Source organism: Coloeus monedula (assembly GCF_965178545.1).
Source record: "Coloeus monedula genome assembly, chromosome: 2".
Classification (NCBI taxonomy): domain Eukaryota; kingdom Metazoa; phylum Chordata; class Aves; order Passeriformes; family Corvidae; genus Coloeus; species Coloeus monedula.
Genome location: NC_138782.1, coordinates 24,478,463 through 24,494,584, shown reverse-complemented (window position 1 = coordinate 24,494,584; position 16,122 = coordinate 24,478,463). Strand labels below are relative to the sequence as shown.

At 39.7% G+C, this 16,122-nt stretch overlaps 1 protein-coding gene across 2 annotated transcripts in view; it reads right to left on the bottom strand.

Moving 5' to 3' along the window:
• The window catches only part of PTPN14 (protein tyrosine phosphatase non-receptor type 14), a 111,994-nt gene that overhangs the window by 27,128 nt on the left and 68,744 nt on the right, over positions 1 to 16,122 (bottom strand). For both annotated transcript variants that reach the window (XM_082303344.1, XM_082303345.1), the window contains 8 exons: positions 14,287 to 14,384; positions 12,095 to 12,162; positions 9,108 to 9,178; positions 7,389 to 7,476; positions 4,910 to 4,998; positions 3,206 to 3,293; positions 2,470 to 2,552; positions 140 to 197 (listed from right to left, as the gene is read on the bottom strand). In XM_082303344.1, the coding sequence (XP_082159470.1) occupies positions 140 to 197; positions 2,470 to 2,552; positions 3,206 to 3,293; positions 4,910 to 4,998; positions 7,389 to 7,476; positions 9,108 to 9,178; positions 12,095 to 12,162; positions 14,287 to 14,384 (643 nt within the window). The remainder of the gene's footprint in view (positions 1 to 139; positions 198 to 2,469; positions 2,553 to 3,205; positions 3,294 to 4,909; positions 4,999 to 7,388; positions 7,477 to 9,107; positions 9,179 to 12,094; positions 12,163 to 14,286; positions 14,385 to 16,122) is intronic.

Sequence of the window (16,122 nt, the reverse complement as noted above, 5' to 3'; positions counted from 1 at the left end):
AAACTCATTCCAATGGTATTGCCTTCAAGAAATGAGTTAATGGGCTTATTTGAAATTTAGAAAGTGGTTCATCTTACACAACACCTCATCCCATTAGAAATGGTATAGATATTCTTAAAGACCTCACTGTGGCACGTACCAAAGATGACCTACTCCAGGTTGGCCGTCGTCGGATAGGGGGAGGAGAATTTGATTGTCTGTGGAGGAAAAAGAGAAATGACAGAAACTACGATATCTCAATTCTGAGTCAAGAATGAATGGGAAAAAGAAGACATGAAGAATCTGTTTGTATTACTCATTACTGAGATCTTCGGATATATGAATAAATGAAATTAACTCAGGTTCTCCTTTAAATCCTTTAAATAAGTATTCCCATTCCAAACTATACATGCCTTTTGTTCATTATCCTATTTGGCTTACTTGGAAACACAAGAAAGAAAAATTCTGGTTTAAAATGAATTAAGTCTCATAAGTAAAAAAACTGAACATGGCACACAGGTACAGTCTCAGGTGATGTAACGTGAACATTAAAAGAAGGACAATTTTATGAAATTGACAGCAATCACTCCAAAGCAATGCACACAGATCAGGAAGAAAAGGAAAAAACCAACTGGTTAGACAATACTAGGAGAGCCACATACCATGTTAGAGCAGCCAGGTGCGGTGGAAGGAATAAGGGATGTAGGAGGGAAAAAAAATACGAGGAAGGGAAAGAAACAAGTTGGAGGAGGTAGAAATATAGTGCTTACGTGAAGAGAGGAAAGGTGGAATTTGTCCTCTTATAGTTTCTGATCTGGTGAATGACGTTATGTGCGATTAGAGGAAAGGCACGCAGGAAAACAAACAACTATCATTTTAACACAGAGGGCAAGAAAATTATTTGGCTAGAAAACACTGGCATATGCTGTCATCAGTATCTGTGGCTCTAGCACACAAGATTATACCACATGAGTCTGTGGTAAGGGGAGCAGTTCTAATGACAAAAATATATTTAAACTTGTTATTTCACTCTCTGACTTCATGACATTCCCTACCTTTATTAGCCCAAATATTTGCAAGTTGCCTATGAAACTGCTTTATACACCCCATTCATGGGACCCACATACTTATGGTTCAGTGTTTAGGAAGAAACATGATCAAAAGCTATTGCTTCTGCAGTCTGGATTATGACTGGTAACAGAAAGTCCTCTCTGTTGACCCCATCACACAGCTTCAAAGGGGGAAATATCCCAAGGTGAGACACTATGGTATTTTGTTTTCTTTCTTGACTGTCACAGGGGAAACAGTGAGGAGCTCCCTTTGAATTCAATCCCTCTGGAACCATTACAACTGAATTTAGCATTGGACATTTGAAATCCATTACATGGTGCTAAGAAATGTCTTTTCTCCACTCACCTCCCAAGAACTCTAAGCGCCATGTAAAATCTAATCAACATCTCTTTTGTGTAAGTGAAGAGATCACTCAAAGCATTTCACCTCACTGGACTCTCCTATGCTCTAACTCACCATATGTTAATACAACGTGTGCACACGTGAAAGACCTTCCAATCTTCCCCTCATCATTTTGGCTTTATTTTCCAACAGATGGCATTACCTAGCTGAACAGATGGGATGTCCACCTCTAACTAGAGTTGTTGATAGAGATGAGACTTCTTCACGGTAAGTTTTGCAAGAATTTAATGTTCTCTGCTATACACACCCAGCACACCATGAAAATTTCTCAAAACTCTAACCTTTTGAAAGCCAAATTTATCTCAATCTGAAAATGTGTGCTAGCGTAAATGAAACATCTCAGCTAACCAACAGACTTTTGAATTAAAGCTAAAGTCGAATGAATTCCTCCTTCAGTTAGAAGGAATCCACCTGTGTGAGAGGACTAGCTCAAGGCCAGTTTCTAAGAAAGTGCTCAAACCAGACCCTAAAGGAGACTTCAGGTTTAGATTTACAATCTCTGCTGCATTGTGGCAGTACAGCTATGCAGATTAATGCACCCAGGTGTCCTCCCTTGTTCAGCACACGTAAGAGGCAGACAAATTATGCTGCCCAAACTAGAAGATGACAACCTGCACTTTACAGTGCCCTTAGCTGCTGGATGGGCAGTGCATTTGCTACGACAGCTCACACTTTGACATGATAACGTCACCCTTCACTTCAGTTTGTACTGACACTCTGCGCTATCAACAGCAGACACCAAGGCCTTTGATTCAAGACTCTCTGTAGGATTTGGCTGCTTGCGGACCACCAAAGCTCACAAGGTTCAGAATGAAATTTCATTCTCAACTGTCTGTTCTTGCTGTTGGTTAAAACAAAACAGAAAAAAAAGGGAAAGGGGAAAAGAATAACTGACAAACGTGACTAGGAAAAAAAAACAAAAAAAACCCCCAAATTTAAATGAAACCAGACATGCCAAAACTCAGACCAATTCCAAAGCAAGGTGCCAGAAAACAACTGTGAAGCAAGAGTACTCACTCTGTGCAGATTTTGTTCTGTTTGTAAAACTTGTGTCTTGATGCAAACAGACGTGAAATATATTTGGCATTTTCAAGATCATCCTTTAAAAATGAGAAAAAAAAAAAAAAAGAAAATAAATTATTTAATTTCTTATTCTTACCAAGAAGTGACAAAGAAGTTTTTTTAAAAATCCAGCTGCAGGAACGCTTGGTAAGGTCCATCATGTACTGAATCTGGCTCCCAAGAACACATCTAGTGGTCTCAAGAGCATTCAAGGCATAGGATTACTGAAACCCATTTACACACTGTCATTTCACTGCTAAGGCACAGTAGAGGGGGACAGCAACAAAAAAAATGGCTCAAGCTTGCTGGTCCAGTTTCTATACTGGTCTTGGTTCAGAGAGATGTGGAGTGATTTTAAACAGCACACAACAGCACCACAGCCTTCCAAGTTCCAGTATATGCACACACGGTAGCTCATGCCCTATTTCTACGTATGCTGCTGTATTTATGCCATCAAAAAGCACTTCAGTTTTTTGCAGACTTCCCAGCATAGCATAATTCAGGATGCTTGGAAGAAAATACAGAAATCAGTACCTAAATGAAGTTAATTTCACTTTCTGCATAAAGTACAGCATGAACTGTGAGGGGGGTGGTGTTATGCAAGTGAGCCTCTTTGAGAAAAGTGGAATTTTAAAGGTTTATTTTTACATAAGTAGCTTTCTTGACGACACTGATCAGATCTTTTTCTTACTGTGTGAAAGAGTACATTCTCTTCTTTGTTGATCAACTCTAGAACAATTGAAGACTTGTTATGAGCGATATTCCCAATGTCATTCCACCTGCAGAGTGAAAAAAATGCATTAGAGTTTGCCAACACATACATTCGAACATTTCACAAACACAGTAAGAATTCCTTAGTCAACATCAGTCTCATTTTATGGGAAAGCATTTCAGTAGCTTTTTGGTGAAGAAATATGGTCAGGAAAATTAGGAAGTCATGTTCTGATTAAAAGTGAAAGGATATTCATTTCTTTACCCAAAGCAGGAGAGTTAAAAGCGTTCTTTAAAAACACAAAGTTGATGACTCACAATAGAGGACGCATTGAAAACACATCAATGATAAACATTTTACTGAACTGTGGCATTTTGGAACTGATTGATTTTAGCCATATGCAACAGAATTATTTTAAGTGCCATTCCTCCCCAAATGCTGTTTCCACCTTTCATTCAGTGCCAACTCTTCCTAAAGAAGGTTAACTTGACAACAGGGTTATGTAGGCTGTGCATACCATGTTAATACTCTGGCTTTATGTTTGCAATTTTTTTTTTTTCCCCCAAGTAATTGTCAGGTTGCCCAAGATCTGAGTTATAATCTTCTTACAAATAGCTGACAGACATTTGCGTACATTGCATGCAATCCAAGGGGATGGAAAGGACTTGTTTGTTCTGTTTGCAGCATGCATTCCTCTTCATGTCATGGCAGGATGCGTGCAGTGCATATTTCCAAATAGTAAGAATCCCAGCATCAACTCTCATTTCTACATGTAAAGAAACTTCTTGCTGTTGTCACTGGGCCCAATTAAAGGATTATCTCGTTTCTTCTCAAAATTACACATGCAAAACATCAGCTATGTGGAAAAGGGAGCACTAACATTTTTTAAGCTGACTAATGAAAGCCCTTTTAAGGCAGTGCCCCCCCCAAAAATTCCAGCTTCAGTCTGATATAAGCCTTAGCTACTGACTGAAAACCAACCAATGCACCTTAAAAAACACAACTTTTGGGCTTCACAAAATTCCTGCTCTAATCACAGGGACTAGTAAAAATCCACTTCAAGGAAACAGCAACAGTAATAAAAATACCCACTAGAAGAGTAGAAAAGAAGAGTGAAACTATCCTCCCTGGAATCATGGAGATTTCTAGCAACATTTTCATGCAGAAAAAACCCACAAAAGAAAGTTAATGGATAAGTCATTATTATTAACCAAAAAAAACAGTGGAAGAAACAATAGAGTGACACAGCCATGATTTTCAAAATCATGGAATGAGAAAGTTCAACTTTTTTTTAGTGGGGCACCTAAATACGGCAACCAGATTTTCAGAAGTGTTGAGCTCTCACGCTGCCAGCCATGAGGTTTACCAGATTTGTACTCAGCAGCATCAAAGAAGAAGACATAAAGACAAGAAAAGAAAAGAGATCAAAGCCTTGTAAACTAGAACAAGATATATGACAGGCTACTACAACTTTCTTGCCATCCAACCCATTCACAGACATCAGAAATTATTCTTTATCTAATCTCTTTGGGCCAAGAGATCAATCCTGAGAACAGCAAGGTTACTACTCCTTAGTTAAGAGGATTGGCACTATTACAGTCACACATGTAAGTGAGGAAAAAGTCCCACACATAGAGCTCTGGAAAGAAACTCACTTTAAATACAAAAGACCATCATTTTTACCTATAAATCACAGTCGTCCTTCCAATTCTGTTTTTTATGAAGATGCCCATGAAGAAAATACCAAGGTGTATGTCATTTCCATGGTTATCCTGCAGAGAAAGGATAATAAATTTAAATTAATAAAGAAACTGGCCAATATGTGTATAGGAATGCAGGCTGAAGTACCAAAGAGAAGCCCTTCAGTGTGGATGCTGGACTAACCTATATTATACTGCTTGACTGGACTCTGATTTTCATTACTTCAGGGCAGTTAGCATTTAAGGGGATTCATTGTGCTGATTAATGAGAACAGAAGAAGGCTAAACGAGCTCAAAGTTCTCCTCTCTCAAACACCACGCAGACCACAAACTGGCATTCATTGTATAAGACCCCACACATCCCCTCTCTTTGTGATTACAGCTATCTAGAGCCCATAAGAATACCAAAAGCAATAGTTCTCTTTCACAGTCATGGTATTTCTCCAGACATCTGTTAAAACATGTAGAGATTTCAGAACACCACACCTGGAGATGGAATCCCTCTCAAAAGCTCTACCCTTCACACTTCCTCCTTTAAGTACTCTGTGTAGAAGTTCACAGCATGTCACCTCAAAAAGTACTTCCATCTCTATGCAGATACATCCTCCATTGATTTTCAATTGTTGGGTTAAATATTCAACTACACATACCACATAAAAACAATGCAAAAACAGTGGACTCCAAGAAGTCCTATTGTTTTTGCACCTACCCATGTCTCCTTGTAGGCTCCTGTTTGAAAACCACATGCTACTGATCCATTTTGAAATCAGCTTTCTTAAGAGAAACCCTTTCCTTTTTTTCGGCTACAAAAGCTTAATACTGTTGACAAAGAGGTTTTTCTACATTTATCAACAAGCAAGAACAGTTCCCCCTCAGCTGCATATACAGTAATTGATTCACACTTTAAAGCGGCAAATAGAAGTCATGCTAACACCACGAGTGTGGTTAGAAAGAACAGCAGTTAATGCACTATGCCTGCACAAGAAACTATCAGGTGCCCCTGCATTTTAATAGACCAGATCAGAGCTGTTCTCCTGGCCTTGCCGTGCTTGATCCTCAGAAGGCAACGATGGAGTATCTGCACCTGTTTAAGTACTGAGTGCCAGGTCTTTTGCAAACAAACCATGGATGGCAATTCATCCACAAGCCAGCAGAGAATCAGCAGTTTAGTCGGATGAGAGGACAACACACTCTTCTGCCTTGTGCCAGGGGGAGTTTTACAAAGCAAAAAGATTGGGAATGTGTGGGGGAAAATGTATGTATTTTTATACATACAAATACATATATCTACATGTGTGCATGTATACATACAAATATCTGTATGGAAAGAAAGATACATACTTCTAATAACACTTTCTACCAGGACAAAAAGAGAAATCTTTCCTTTTTCCCTTTGAATGCAGTTCTGTTTGTCTCCAAGGCCAGCATGCTGCTCTTTGATGCAAGGCTGACACATTCCTGCCATTTTGCAGAGCACCCAGTCCACTGTTCATACTGACTTTACTGACACATGCAGTAGTATCTAAGGGCACTTTCAACACAGAAATCTTTTGCGGTAGTATGCAGAATTATTCCAAATTAATTTGAGGAAAGCTTTCATTTCCTTCATTGGCAATAAACATTCCAGAATTTTGTTTGGTGGGTTGAAAGTTTTTTGCCATTCAGCTCCTCCCCTCCAGGCCAATTCTGAGATTGGCACCAAAGGATCAATTTTGACTTCAGCAGGAAGCTTGTTTTGTTTGGTGTGTGGCTGTGCTTGTTTTTAAATTCCAAGTTATCTTTAACTAGCAGTAAAGCCACTCACAATCCCTACTCAAGGTGGCTGGGTAGGTTAGTAAAGGGAAATGGGTCATCCATTGGGAACAGCAGTTTTCGGTTTCTCAGCACAACTTTATCATGGCAGCATGTGCTCCATAAGGCCACACATCCAGACAATCCATGGCAGAATGGGACTTCCATTGAAGGGAAAGTGACTGCAAATGCAAAATAATCCCTGAAATTCCCCCTTATTAAAAATGTGGGGAGGACCTGTGTGCACATATAAGAAACTAAGGAAAAGTGAAGTTAGTGCTTGGTAAGTAGCAACTTAGACATGAAAAGGTCTCCTTTTCCTATCCTGTTGAAGATGACCAGAGCTGAGATTCATTTGCCCTGGCCACTCTCCCATAGACAGCACATGAAAGAAAAACAAGGAGCATCTCTGATTCCCAAGAGAGCAGGCCGTAGCACAGAGCAACCTCTTCTGTGAGGAAGATTTTCATGGAAGAGAAGTAGCACTACAGGCCTATGAAACCCTCATGCTGCAATGTCCATTCAAGCTACTAGCAGTCATTTCACCCTCTGGAGCAGTTAAACAAGTCCTGTCTCTTTTGGACAAACACAACTTGCATGCAGTCCAAAGGCTGCTGCAGAGTTCTGCATCATTTGATTCAGAGGTTCCTTTATAATATACACTAACATACCTTCACAGGGAAAATTTCCTGCCCAAATCCATCCAGACGTTCCACTTCATTGATGTACATTAGCTCAGCCTCTGCTGCTGTAATGCCACTGCAATTAGATTAACAAAAGGCAGCAAATAGTTCAATATTACACACACAAATACTAGCAAAAAAAATGGGAGTTTCACAAACCACTTGAGAAGACACTTTGGAGACGCTGCCTAGAAATGCACAACACAAAACTAACTTTCAACATTAGGATCATAATCAGCAAGGGGGCAAATTTTACTAAATGTCCCTAAGGTAAGGTACAAAGAACAGTTCAAATTACAGGAGGAACAAACTGAACTGATCACATTACTCAGCTTCTTCAGCACACATCAAATCTTCTCTAGGCTTTATGAAACCATCAGGTTGTGGACAGTTTCGGATGGACAACTTGAACCATAGGGGTGCTAATCTGCCTGAATATTATACAAGGCCACTGGAGTTTCTTAAAAAAACTTAAAAGTTTTCAAGTTGGCTGTCCAAAAATACAGGCACTAAACCCAAAAGCTGAACAGATTCTCTTTCATAAAAGAGAACAAACCAGCTGAAAACTTTTACACACGTGTCTACACACGCTCCTGTCACAGCTCAGGAATTCAAACAGATTTCAATTCTCAAAAGTAGGTCAGAATAGATTGCAGGTTGCTCCAAAAGAAGGCCACTAACAATTTTTCTCTTCTTTGCTCCTCCTTACCACAGCTTACAAACAGAAATATAAGAACCAGATAAATATCTGGGAGATGGGAGGTGGAATACGATCTACCTGCTGAAGTGAGGGGAAGTATTTGCCCTTTGTGCTGCAGAAATAGCACTATAGAGCACAGCAGGTGGGAAATCTTTCCTTTCAAGTCTCTGAGTTAACCAAGATCACACAAGCAGCCCATGGCAGGGAGAGAACAGAACCAGGCCTGTTCATGGCCGGCTTGGAAGCTATTCCTTTGGCTGCATCAAAGGCCCAGGCTTGCATTGAAACTCAAAACTGAGAATGGCCTTAGACTCAGAGACTGATATTTGTCCTTTCACAACCACTTTCTCTCATGTAATGGGGAATGCAGCATCCTTCACATAATATTCCTATTGCATATGACATGTGGGCACTGCCATTTTTCCCATAACAGCACTCTAGAGGTTTGAACACTTCCACCACTGAAGCACCGGACAACATGAAAGAAGCCTGCTCACAAAGAAAGTTTTTTTACTGAGGCACTAATGCACACACTCCTAGCTCATTAACTAGTAACACTATACTGTGTCTTCTCCATGAGACTTAAAACCCAATTCCTGTTATTTGCATTTCCATTACACTGAGAGCATTTGTATCCCACTCCTCTTGAAAGAGGCCCTTGGATCGCCACCAATCAAGTCACAGTGTCTTTTGCCATCAGGAATTAAATGAAATCAAAAAGAGAAAGGAGTCTACTGCATAGCACAAGTAGTGTTACACATGCTCATTAAACCTAAGGGTGTAAATGCTCGTTTATTTAGGATTAAGCTCCTCAGCCAGTTTGTGTTTACAAGAGGCAGATAATCTTTCGTGATAGACTAATTAAAAATCCAGTGACACAAAGCATAATAGTAACATGAAGATAAGCTAGTTAAACACTGCCAGGAATGCAGGGGGAGGCAGGGAAGTACTAGAACAATGACAAAAAATTTTAAAAAACAGTACTAACTTTATCATGTCAAGCTCACCTGTGAGTTCGGTGCTCCTGAGCAACCTTTTGAGTCAGCTCCTCCAGGACAGCTTCGTCCTGGGTCCAATCCTGTAAGAACATGAAGCAGCATCAAAAACTAGTCAACCAAAGAGAGAGAGAATAAAATGGCAGGCAGAAATTATGAGAACAGATGTTTCAAGACTTTACTGTTCACACTCTTCTAGGCAGTTACCAAGAGAGAACCTATCACTGACCACATTGAAAATTCAGAGCATGGGATGCTGAAAATGTGCGAGAAGAACATAAAACTCTGATTTTTTTTTTTAAACATTTTTTGGGAGGGTAAAGCAATTCTGTTAAAAATAGGGGTAAGGTCCTTATTATTCCAAAATAGAGAACAGAGTACAGGGCACAGATAAAGGACTTTTTCCTGGATAGGTACTGAACAAATCTCTAAAAACTTGGAAATCTACAAATTAATATATACCTTTTAAAAACAGTCCAAAATAATACCCAGACCATGGAAAATTAATTCATTAATATTTTTTGCTCTGCAGCATACAGGTTCCTCCTTCCTCACATTAGAGGGATTGAAAGTTTTGCTACCTCTGCAAATATGCATTAAAACCTACTTTATGCTTGCAACACATCCCTGAGCAGAAATTTTTGTACTCTGCAAATTTAATAAGGTGCAGTAGAAACAATTCTGAAATAATTGGGAGCAAGTTAATAAAGGAAGTCTGCTCATAAATTCAAGGCCAAAAAAAGGAAGCTGAAAAACTTTCTTGCAAAACCTCAAAGTTCTTACTTCTATTTAAGAAAGCCTTAAGGCTGCATGTAATGTACTTAAATACACTGCTTCTTGCTCAATGGGGCCCTCCCCTCTGATATTTGCTTCTCCCACAAAAAAATGTGAAAGTGGTAGTGTGCTAATGAAAAATGGCATGGTACATGCCTATGCACAGCCACACACCTGTGGGGTGTACTGTGTACATAACTTTGTTCTTTTCACTGCTGAAGAAATGCCATTTGACACACATTGTAGCCTCACAAGATCAAACAGCACAAACGCAGCTGCCCCTCCCTCATCCAAAAGCTCGCTTCACTAATGAATTTATAGCAACTTTCTCAGTGGAGGCTTTTTCTATGCCCCAAATTCACTCAAATCTTTCAGCTTGCTTAGGGACTAGTTTGTATCTGCAGCATTTAGCCACTGTCACTGAATTTGTAGTGAAATATTTACTATTATGTTATCCATTCTCCCCAGAAGAACAGAGAGAAGTAGTTAAAGAAATGTCTAGAGAAACAGTTGATTTAAGAGTAGGCTTCTGAAGGTGTAGGAAGCAGACACCCTGCTGATATTCTTAAATTTAGCAATAATAGCATGGATGAAAGGCAAGATACCACAAGGGGATGGTAAACATGCAAAACAGAAGAGAGCTGACCACACCACCATGGAGGCAGCTGACACAAAAACAGAGTTTCGAAGAGATGGGCCCACAAAGTAAATTGCTGAACCGCAGAGAAATTAACCACCTGGAAGCTCATCTAGAGACCTAAAACCTCCCCTAATTTTTTTTCTGAACAAAAAATAGTACCAGTGTATCCCTGGCAGTGTTCAAGGCCAGGTTGGATGGAGCACTGAGCAACCTGGTCTAGTGGAAAGTGTCCCTCCCCATGGCAGGTGTGTTGAAACTAGATGATCCTTAAGGTCCCTTCCCACCCAAACCACTCCAATTCATTCTTTTTGTATTGAAAGAACTTTGCAGAAGTTCATTTACGAAGTGACACCCTGACAACACTTTTCTCCATATATATTTTCAGCCATCTTCTTTCCCATTTAGGCTATCATACATGACTTCATAAGCCATCAATCACACATGAGATCATCAATTACTTATCAATAGATAAGATGGCTTACCAAAGAAATTCTGCTCCACTAGAGAGGATAACAGAAGTTTATTAGTGAAAGGTTAATACTGAAGCCACATTCTACACATATATTCCATGCAAAACATATTCAGATTTCTGTACATTCCCTTCTTCCTTCCAATTTTTTTCAGGTCGTTTTGAACTGCCTAGTGGCTCAAAATTGCAGTCATGACACAATACCTTTTTGGACTTAAGAACAAACTGTCCACTGCAACTCCTGCAAAAGAGCATGGGTAAGTGGGATGAAATGCTTCTCAAGCCTTCAAATTACAGTGAGATGAATCATTCTCCCTCTACCGCTCCACTAATTGCAGAGGGAAACCAGATGCCTTAACTTCCAGGCAGCTACACCCTGCTTCCAAATATTTTTTTCCAGTTAGAAATAATTCCATGATCTTTTATATTTATGAAGCTTACACTAAATATTCATGCTGATGGACTTGTTCATCTAAGACAAAGCCAGCCTTAGCTTCAGCAGTCATTTGTTTTGGTTTTCTTCTTCTCTTATTCATCCTCCCAGAGAAGCTCAATGTCCCAGACTGCAAATGCTTGGCATTTGTCACCAAATTTCCAACATCATTAGAGATCTAAATTCCTTTCCTAGTTTCCAAATGTAAACCAAATTTAGAGCACAGTCCCTGGAGAACGTTTGGAGAAGACTTGATTCAGGCTTCACTTCAGTGCAACAGTCAGCTGATGTAAATTCACATTCTCTTCAGAAATGGCTGCATGGCTTGTCCCATGACACAACATTTACTACAGCAGCAGCCCTTGTATCCCCTTGATATGCCATGTTGCTAACATCACAGTGGTGCTAATATATGCCTTTTAAAATAGATGCAAATTCTTTTTTGATTCAAAGACGTAACTTTCTTTTGTTGACACCTATTCCTAGTGGAGGCTCAACAGGAACTGAAAATGGGCTGACATTCCATAGCATAGAATCACTCAGCTGCAATCAAGTTTTGGGGAGCAAATTTTGCTTCCACTAGTCCAGCGCTGGTGTTTTTACTCTGTTATCAACAAAGCCATCTCTGAGTCATGGAGAAATTATTCACAAAAGACCACAAAAGAGAGGGATAAGGAACTCACCATAGGAAACAAGACATATTCTCGGAGGAAGTCATGAGATTCGAACTGATTATAGTCTCCAAAATCCGCTGGAAAAAAACAACACAATTACTCACTTTGGCACTATCCACACATGTTAAGACCACACTCAACCTTTGCACAGATGCTTAATTTCAAGTGGGCGAGTTCTCTTGAAGCCACAGCCTAGCACAAAGATTTTTGCTTGTACTTTAGCTTTTAGCATGGAGGTCTGAAAATAATAGTGTTATTACCAGAGATCAAGTAACAGCCAACAAATAATTTTTCTTTTGATCCCTAATATAATGATCATTTGCAGTGCTTAACCATCAGAAGAGCAAGAGTTTGTTTTTCTGTAGCCTTCTTGAACTCATACCTCCATCAAAAAAATGCTGGGATTGCTCAGTCTCTTTGAAAATCGTGCACACTTTTGCTTCTCCAACATCTCCAACTCTGACCAGGCAAAAATAAAGAAAATTTAAGCTACCTCTGCTACAACTCTACACAGTTGAACAAAAGATTAATTTTACAGGCTATAAAGGTTAAAATCCAGTAGCCAATTTTATTTAAAATTGTCAACAACCAACATGAGGGAAGGTTTATCCTTCTGCAGCCAATGGAACAGCCTAAGGCACTGTGTTGGTTTAACAGCCTGGCCCACAGCTTTCTACTCACTTTTCTGCTTCTTCTACATCTCTCCAAAAGATACTCATCTCTGTGCTCACATTCACTCATATGTCAGGCTGAGGATTCTTGTCTAAATATCCTTGAGACCATGGAGTTTTGGAAATGCTTCCTAAAGGCTAAACTACATTTAAAAACCCCAAACAATGCCTATATTTATCTATCTGTTAAATACACAACAGCTTATATCAAAAGAGTATCTTGCCAGGAGGTTTTTATTTTATATTAATTGAACAGGATCAAACGCCATCTACAAGATTCTCGCATTACAGGAGCTGGAAATCCCCACCATAAATCATTTTATCTTAACATTCTTCCAAAGCTTCTAGACGATTTCACATATTGCAGGATGCCAAAAATGCAGTTTCATTTTGTTTCTACCTCAGAGTTATGTTTTAGCATAAATAGAAGGAAATCAAAATGGGCATGAAACAGAGTCTACAAGTTTAAAAGAAATAAGTATTTCGAATACCTTTGGTCGCATCGCATGCAAAGGACAAAGGAAGTCATACAACCTCAGGAATAGTAGGATTGACTCACTCTCAAAATTAGGAAAAAGCTCCAAAAACACAGTGAAATAAATATATTCAGTATCTATTCAGACCTAACTTATACACTGGAAAATCTTCATTTACCTAAATTAAAAGATTAATTACGGAATCTTATACATATATTTTCCTTTATTAGGCAAACGTTTCAAGATTTGACAAGACATTTTCCCTTCAATTTTTAACGAAGATAGAAGATACAAAACCAGCATTTCTACTGCTCTAAAAAAAGACCACATTAGCATTTCTCTGCATTGAACCTTTAATTGTCAACAATCAGATCCTCATGTTTGCTATTTATGTATACACTTCCCCCGTTCCACTCATCAGAGAGCATGCAGAGAACACTATTGCTGAAACTCTGCCTCAAGTTCTCAGTCAGTTGTGGATAGACTGAAACGTACATTATCCAAATACAGGGCTTCTTCCCCTGCACATATACATTATGTGATCCGACTTTTATTGATGTCCTTAGGAGTCTCAGAATAAAAATCATGTTGTAAGAAGTAGTTTATTATTAACTTATAACTCACATAACAATTACGGTCATGTGTTCTTTCATACTTCATATAGCACTATACAGCAAAATGAGATTTTAATTAAAGGCAAAATTAAAGCTGCTGCCATGCTCTTTGATGTAATTTGCATTTCAAACCAGAGAACGTGAAGCAAATCATTACTGCAAAGTACTCCGTGGTCAGGGCTGGAAGAACTGGAGTTTTGCTGAGATTCACTTGCATGAATTTTAGAAATAGGAAAGTTGAGCACTGTGGTGTGGTCCCTCGTTCCCTGCCTGAGGCTGTGAGCGTTTCATCCACGGCAGTCCACCCATGCACTTTGGAATCAATTGGAAACCCAGCTGCTGTGAGCAGGAGTCATACAAGGCCTCAGTGCTCAGTCACGACAGAGGACAAACCGAAAGAGCCATTGCTGGACAAAGGCCATGGGATCATGTCACCCTACCTTGCACTGCCAGACCAGCCAGTCGAATTCCCTGCTCGAATGAGGATATTAACCGCCCATCAAGAACATCCTTTTTCACCTGTAGGTAATACTGATATCTACAAACAAAAAAAAAAAAGGCACAAATTATAATATCTATAAGCTGGCACATTTCCCACAGGAAAAAACAAAGATTGTGGAAAAGAAGGAAAAAAATCACCCCAAGCAGGAGGCCAGGCTGTTGAACAGCAGGCCTGTACCCAGCTTCAGAAGCTCCACATTACCACAGCAAATTCATATGATCCCTACCTGTGCAGTGCTTCCAGATGGATGACAGGGAAAATGAAAAGTTCTAGTTTGTGTTCCCTAGACCACATAGAAGAGGGACATCTGCTAAGATTACCTCTTTTATGAGTTTTATAGAGGTTAGTGAAGACCATGTAATCCCCAATGCAAAAAGGGGCTGTTCATATTGCTTCCACTGTTTTTGCTCCAGTGTCACCATTTTGACTGAAGAAATGGAATTTTAGCAATACACTTTGGTCTGCTGATTTAACTTAAACTATGGCCCATATAAAAGGTTTATTTATTAACTGGCATTTTTCATATGTACGGATGACTAAGACACACAAACCAAGCAAACACAGCTTCTAACATGGTCCATGTGTGCACTCAGCCTCCAGGTGCACCTGGGTGACCCAAATTAGGAACCTCAAAACTCAAGAAATGCACTTTTTCAGGTTGTGAGCAGACACATCAGCCTGGCTGCAGCTGAAACAGGTTCAGAGGTTACTGCACCCTTGAGCTGCATATGCCTGCTAGCCCCCTGAAACAGAGGGCATCCACTTCAAATGGCACAGATTTAAGAAAGAATTGCTTGAGATAAACTGGGATAGAAAGAAGTGGTACACAAGCATGCCAGCAAGTCCCAGAGACTGCAAGCTCTGCAAGGCAGACAGTGAACAGCAGTCAAAGTCTGTGGGCAGTAAACTCCTAACTGGGCTCAGCTACAACCAGCACGCCACATCTGACCTTACCTCTGAACCTCTTGGCAAAGAAACTGTTCTGGCCTTGTTCTAGAGTGTGTCACCTTCCCAGTCCCAGCAGAAAGGAGAACCACTGCAACATCAACCATGGAACAGGGACCGCGGTGCCTTAACTAAGCTTGCAAATGTTACTGTTTGTGTTGAGAAGTAAGAAAAATATAATTGCATTTAAAATGCTCAGATTTGGCTTCCACACAGCCTAATGAAGATTAAAACTTGAGGGGATTTTGAAATTTGATTGAGAGAGGCAGGCTAAAAAGCATACGGCTCCCCAGCTTGAGCCCTGTGCCTCAGCCCCAGGTTTTACAATTGCTCGGTCCAAGAGACAAATCAGCTTCTTTCTACTCCTTTGCAGTGACCAAATCCCAACTCCAAAGACATGCATGCTTTCATAGAAGCTTGACATAAGCTGCTTATCAACGATGCAGGTGAGCAAGTGTTTGATTCATTTGGTCTTCAAGACTTGTAATCCCAAAAGCAGCTATTTGGGTCCATGCTACACATACACACAAGTTACATATTCTAGTCTAACAAGGAGAGTAAAATCCACATGTGCCATAAAAATAAAGCTATTGTTAAAACAAACACAGAGTTAAGAGGCTACATGAAACTCAAACCAATGTAAAATTCTTAGAGTGACATCCTAGCTGCACAGAAGTCAAGAATGTGACCAGCTGTAGGGGAGCCATAATTTCAACCAGCGTCCACACAACTGCAGACAAATCACAGAAAGAATTACTCAGGTAAGCATCACCAAAATACAGCGCCAATGCAGCTACTGTAGTATCAAATATTATGACCTAGACTTTCA